At 48.1% G+C, this 6,771-nt stretch overlaps 1 protein-coding gene across 3 annotated transcripts in view; it reads left to right on the top strand.

The window, feature by feature from the left end:
* The first annotated feature begins 941 nt into the window (after positions 1-941).
* The window catches only part of SCUBE2 (signal peptide, CUB domain and EGF like domain containing 2), a 63,648-nt gene continuing 57,818 nt past the window's right edge, over positions 942-6,771 (top strand). For 2 of the 3 annotated variants that reach the window (XM_025459436.3, XM_025459431.3), the window contains exons 1-2: positions 942-1,095; positions 2,369-2,491. In XM_025459436.3, coding sequence (XP_025315221.3) covers positions 957-1,095; positions 2,369-2,491 — 262 coding nt within the window. In that variant the 5' untranslated portion in view covers positions 942-956. Of the gene's footprint in view, positions 1,096-1,922; positions 1,981-2,368; positions 2,492-6,771 lie in introns of those variants that run through there. The other variant, XM_035704212.2, reaches the window with a different exon arrangement.

The following is a 6,771-nucleotide window of genomic DNA, read 5'->3' as shown; positions in this document are numbered from 1 at the left end:
GTTCCCTTTTAAGGACTAGCTTGTTGGAAAGCCAGCTGATGGTGCTGTCTGTATTTGCAGCTGGTCAGACCTGATGTTTATGAGTTCAGGTGGTCATAGATACCATCTGCAACCCAGGCAAAATTTGTGCTGGCTCTTGTCCCTGGTGGCTCACCTTTGACCTCTAGCCCCTTTTCCCTTCACCTTTTAGGCTGTCCTCTAGATATATTTAATTAGAGTCCTGGGAGATGAACATTTCCTGCTGTGATTGTAGGCCCAGCATTGTACCAGAGAGGAACAGTCTAAGCATGCGGGGCAGCGGGGCAGTGGGACAGGTGGGCCACTGCTTGGGCCGGGGATCACAGAAGGCCTGGGTTGGACGGCATGGAGAAAGGTGCAGAGTGCACGTCAAGGTGAGCAGCAAGCTGATGTCCTCTCCCCTGGGTCTCCTGAGGGTCAGAAGTAAGTGGAATTACTCTCACTCCAACCACGTTACCGTCCCAAGCGGCTTTAGGCATCTGGGACCATAGGACACTTTCTGGAGCCTCCTATTTCAGGCCAGAGTGCTATTTGCCTCACAAGAGGGACTGGGTCAAGTTGTAGGACACTGCGAACAGGCAGAGCACGAGGCTCTGGGGGCTGGAGCCGGCAGGGGTGCGGCGCCGCAGGTTTGGTGCCGGGCCTGCCCTGGGGCCGCGGTCCCGCCCGGCCAGGCTGGCAGCCGCCCTCCAGCCACCGCGGCCGGCCGCGCCCCCTCCGCCCCGCGCCCGCAGGGGAGGGGGCGGCCGGGAGGGGCGGCACTGCCCCCCGCACCGCCCGCCCCGGCCCGGGGAGGACCGTGTGAAAATGAGGCCGGGGCTCGGGGGCCGGGCGGGGCCGGGCCGGGGGTGTCAGAGCGCGGCGGGCAGGGCGCCCGCACACACCTCCCGGAGCCGCCGCCTCGCTCGCCGCCTCCGCCCGCAGCCGCTGCGCCATCCATGGGGGCCGTGGGCCGCGGCTGCCCCGGGACGGCCTGGGCGCTGCTGCTGCTGCTGGGGCTGCTGCTGCTGCTGCCGCCGCCGCCGCCGACCGCCGCCGTCCCGCGCCGCCCCGGCCGCGCCCCGGGGCCGCCGGAGGGTGAGTGCCCGCAGCTCCCGGGGCTCGGCACGCACCTGGGGCGGGCGGGCGGGCGCGCGGGCCGGGCCGGGCCGGGGCTTGGCTGCGGGAGCTCCGCGTGGCCCCCGACCCCCCGGGGCCTCACCCGCCCGCCAGGCCAAGGCGCCACCACCGCTCGCGCAGAGGCCGGGGCCTGAGGGCGCAGCCGGCTTCGGACCCGGGGCCGATGACAGTTGCCGTCCCCGAAGGCGGCCTGCTGGTCGGACTCCCGCCCGCTGGGAAGGACGGAGGCACCGGGCTCGGGGCCAGCTCCTCATTTGCGTGGATGGGGAAACTGAGGGTCGCGGCCGGCGTACGTACGTGGGGTCGTGGCAGCTTCGCTCCTCTTTCTCCTGGAGCCGGGAAATTCCGTGCGCTCCAGGGTGGGCTCCAGAGAGTTTTCTATCTGCGAAGCAGGCGCGGGCTGGGGATCCGGGAGTATCGTCAGCGCAACACCCCGGGCTTCCCGGCGGCCGCAGATGCCTACTCTGGGCGTTCTGCGCTAACTGCACTCGCAGTGTTTTCAAAACTTTTGTTTTTAATTAACATCCTGAGTGGTGTCAACCCAGGAAATACTTAAACCAAGGCCGACTTCCAGGTGGAGAGGGTGGGCAGAGGTTGATGGGGTGCCGAAACCATTCCCACTTTGCACCGCCTGAGAGCACAGCATGGTGTGCTCGGAGCCCAGGGCAAGCTTTCCCCCTCCCAAACCCCAGACCTTGAGAGAAAGCTGACACTGCTTCGTTTTCAGCATTTTGGGTTTTTTGTTTGTTTGTTTGTTTTGCCAACCTTTGTCTTTTCCTTCAATAGGCATTTATTGCTGACTGCTCATGTGCCAGGCACTGTGCTCGACATCAAGGACACAGAGTCTGTAATCAAGACACCATCTAGAGGGGAGGACAGGCAGGAAAGCAGTGACAGTCCTGTATAATATACACTATGAAAGGAGATAAATATGGGAGCAGGTTGTGGGGGACACCCCCTACACTGGGGGATCATGATAGGCTTCCTGGAGGTGGTAGATTGGGGCTGAGTGGGAAGGGTGTGTGGGCGAGTAGTCTAGTGAGCAGAAACAGGCTGCGCCTGGAAGCAGGAGCCTGGAAGTGGTACAGTTCGTCCCAGGGGCTCCTGAGGAGTTTAGCTGAGGAGGAGAGAGTTGGGGTGGGCTGATGGGGCATGAGGCTAGAAGAGGGCGGAAGCCAGATCATGAAGGGCTCAGGGCACCATACCAGGAGCTTGCTGTGCTCTTTTGCAGATGTGGACGAGTGTGCCCAAGGACTAGATGACTGTCACACCAATGCCATCTGTCAGAATACACTCACCTCCTACAAGTGCTCCTGCAAGCCTGGCTACCAAGGGGAGGGCAGGCAGTGTGAGGGTAAGTGGCCTGGGGACTGGTGGTAAATGAGCCAGGCAGGTGAAGCTTCCCACCCCCTTAGCTCTTGCAGTGGCCACTCATGTTGGTAAAAGTGCTGCTCTACTACCCCCTAGCTCATACCACCCACCTTCTGAACTACATTCCAGACCTTTAACGCACTAGGAACATCAGGTCTTCCCTAGAGCTGATCATGTAGTTTTATGTGTTTCTGAAACATTCATCTAGCTTGTGAAAAGGAAAAGAGGTGTTTTACTATTTTTGGTCCCAGTCAGTTTGGGGGCAGAAAGTCAACAACCATATTGATCAGGAGAGCCATGCCAGCCAGAAAAGAACTGATCATGCACCTTCCTGGGGCAATTTACACCCTTGCCCTGGAGTCTGAGTGCAGGAGTCCTGCCCTCCCCTGCTGGCTCTGGAGGCTCCATCTTGCTCATGGCTTTGGGCTGTTTGGCATTGTGACCTTCTAAGCTTTAGAAGCTATACCAAGGGCCTGTCTCACTTGGAGCTGCATGTTCACCCTGGAAAGATGTGCAGAGGGATATTTTAAGCCCTTAGAATTCTAGATCAGTAGAGCCTCTAGTCTGGACTCTGCCATCTTGTGTTCTGGGCCAGTGTCACGAACACTGAAATCCAGAACTGGGCAAAGACTGAGCACTCATAGGAGAAGGAGATTCCTGGGGATGGAATCATGGCATGTTGGAGCTGGCAGGGCCCTTCAGGGAGCTCTGAGCCATTCCCGTCCCTCAGATGTGAGACACTGAGGCAGGGGAATTGGGAAGGGGGCTTGTGGCCATAATCACACAGCTAACCTGCAGGTTGAAGAAAGTCAGGATTTACCCTAGCTCTGTCCCTGGACCCATATCTCTTGTATTCACTCAACCTCCTGGTGTCCTTCTTTGGTGGGTGAGAAATCCTGTTACTTATACTTTCCTTTGTGCACAAGGTGAAAAATTTGCTTCTCCTATCAGAGGAAGTGTACTTCTGGTCAGGTTCATAGCAGATGGGGTTGGTAGTCCATCCTTAAAGTCTTTGTGTTTCTCTAAGATCATGTTCTTCCAGAGACAGATAACCACCTTTCCCTCTCTCTGTCTTATTACATCATGGGAGGCCAAAAGGCTGCCTCTCCCTGAAACATATCTTTGCAGATTCCTCTGTACCATTTCCTCACTGTATTAAATATTCTACTTATAGTACTGGAATTCACACATGTTGGTACTCTGCTTGGGGAAAAAATTGTTTACTTTTTCACCGATTTTCTAGTCACTGTATACTCTCTGGGAATGGGAGGGGGCAGACACTATGCCAACGTTTCTTTGAGGTAGAGGACATACTTAGTAAGAGACGTAGAATGACAGGTGGCAAGAATTTCCTTATTCTTAGTTGTTGGGCTTGACATTAGGGCACATGAAATTGAATCGCTGACAATTTTTCATTGAAAAGTCAAGTATTTAGTTTAAAATAACTAATGATTGACCAGAGTTGTTGCTTTTATATATCTAAATTGGCGTTAAAATAATAATATTGGGCAGCCCGGGTGGCTCAGTGGTTTAGCACCGCCTTCAGCCCAGGACCTGATCCTGGAGACTCAGGATCGAGTCCCATGTCAGGCTCCCTGCATGGGGCCTGCTTCTCCCTCTGCCTGTGTCTCTGCCTCTCTCTCGCTCTCTCTGTATCTCTCATGAATAAATAAATAAAATCTTTAAAAATAATAATAATAAAATAATAACATTTATTGTTATTATGAAAAGTCAAACATTATAGAAAATGTATGAAACAAAATTAAAGACCCTCTTATCCCTTTATCCATAGGTAATCACTGTTAGCAGGGAGCATATATTCTTTGTAGTGTCATTTAAAACTAAAACTCCAGAGGAATATGATCTTTTACATACTTGTAGTATTTTTGAATACCTATAAAGTTAGTGAGTAAGGATGTCCCTCTTTAGTTTGGATTTCTTGATGCAAGAGTCGAGAAGCAGAAACTTTCTTTCAAAAAGGAAAAGGAAAAAAAAAAAAAAAAAAAGGAAAAGGAGAGAAAATGAAGATTACAAGGATTCCAAGATATAGATATTTAAAGATGTAATTCTTTTATGGGTGTTCCTTCACTTAATGGTTTAAACCTCTTGAGTCCAACCCATGGTATCATTTATGCTGTGATTTTTGTCAGCTTCACTGTTACTGTTTAAGTATAAGGATGGGAACTGGGTTTGCCTAGAGTGACCAGAATTTTATCCTCTATAAAGTTTCTTCTGCCAAAATGTTGGAGAAATGAAAATATTGGCCCTGATAAGTATCTTGAAAATAATATGATTCCAAGGTGTCTTTGAATAAGTGAAGTTTTATTCTAAATTATTTTTGTTTATATCTCAGACTTTGGGGATGGGGGTATTTCAGTGGTCAGTGATCATTATATGGTTCTTTTCTATTTAGAGAACTGAATGAATCAAATTTAACAAGAATGAATCTAAACTTGGCCTTTTAATTAAGGAGCTGTATTTTTGTGGGTTTTTTTCTGTTTTTATAAATTTTTAAAAGATTATTTATTTATTTATTTATTTATTTATTTATTTATTTGAGAGAGAGAGAGCACAAGTTGGGGGGGGCAGGAGGAGAGAGAGAAGCAGACTCCCCATTGAGCAGGCAGTCTGATGTGAGAGTCTGTCCCACGACCCTGGGATCACCACCTGAGCCGAAGGCAGATGCTTAACTGACTGGGCCACCCAGGCACCCAGAGCTGTGTTTTTTAAAAGCACATTTTATTTTGGAATTATTTTAAATTTCAGGAAAGTTGCCAAACTAATGCAGAATTCACATATGCCCTTCAATTATCTTACCCTGACGTTAACAACTTATATAACCATAGTACAATATCAAAACCAGGAAATTAACCAATTAACATCGGCACAGTACGTCTAACTAAACTATAGATTCAGATTTCACCAGTTTTTTCTTAATGTTCTCCCTTCTCCCCACCACTCCCCAGGCCATTCCAATTCAGAGTCCCACATAACATTTAGTTGTTGTGTCTCCTCTGTCTCCTCCAATCTGTTACAGTTCCTGTCCTTCCTAGTTTTTCATGACTTGGACACTTTGGATGAATACAGCTGAGTTCTTTTGTTTGCCTTATGTTTTTTTTTTTCATAATAAGAATTGATACAGTAGGAATTGGCACAATAAGAGAATGTTGTATGTTTTCTCATGATAAAATTAAGATTATGTATTGTAGTAATACAAAAAGTAAAGATTTTGACAAGGCTACCATAGAGGTGCTGTGTGCTTTTTAGCACATTTCATGGTGGGAGAGGCACATGACATTAATATGCCCCATTACTGGTGATATTAACTTTGATCATCTAGTTGAGATGGTGCGTCTTGGATTTCTCCACTGCAAAGTTACTATTTTTCCCTTTTGCAATAAACACACATCTTAGGGCAGATAATTTGTCTATGCTAATATCCTGTTCCTTCTCAAGTCTTTGCCCACTGATTTGAGCATCCAACTGTGGATCTTGCCTGTAACAGTTATTACTATGATATAATAACTGATAATTTGATATACATTTTTTAACTGAAATTCTCTGTAAGGAAGATATTTTGCTTCTCCCCTGTTTATTTATGCATTGATTTATGTATTTATGCCAGAATGGACTCATGGGTATTTAATTATATGTATAGTAATTTGTTTTGAGCTCAAATTATTCCAGCTTTAGCCATTGGGAGCTCCTTCATATTATTTCCTGTGGCCTTTTGACATGGTCTCATCCATTTTTGAGAGGATGAGACCTCATCTTGTTTTCTGGTACCATAAGATGTCACAGACACATCTTGTATTTTCCCTTCCTCTGCTCTGGAACCAACCACTTCTACAAGGAGCTCTGGTTCCTTTGATTGGAAAATGGTGCATAGAAACCAAAGTCTGGATGCTTGGTGTTCTCATTGTTACTGGGATGTCATTGTTCTTCGGCTTTCTCAGTACACAGACCTAGGAAACATATGTATGCATCCTAACCCACACATATACATTTATCTATATTTAGTCCATATATATATGTATTTGTACATATTTTAAAAACAATGACTTTACACTGATGTTTTGGATTCCAAAGCAATGCCACAAGAGTTACTCAGTCTGTCTCTTTGCTTATTCATAACTTCTTTCTCCAACGGTGAGAAAGGTGGCTCTCATTATCTGTGATATAGTTAGTTACCTGTTTGTTCAATCCAAGTATACACATAAATAATTTACAAAGCTACTAATCCATAGTCTTGCAAGTAAAACA

This window comes from Canis lupus, chromosome 21 (genome assembly GCF_003254725.2).
Source record: "Canis lupus dingo isolate Sandy chromosome 21, ASM325472v2, whole genome shotgun sequence".
Classification (NCBI taxonomy): Eukaryota; Metazoa; Chordata; class Mammalia; order Carnivora; family Canidae; genus Canis; species Canis lupus.
The sequence above is the reverse complement of the archived record's forward strand: the minus strand, read 5'-3'. Positions and strand labels throughout refer to the sequence as shown.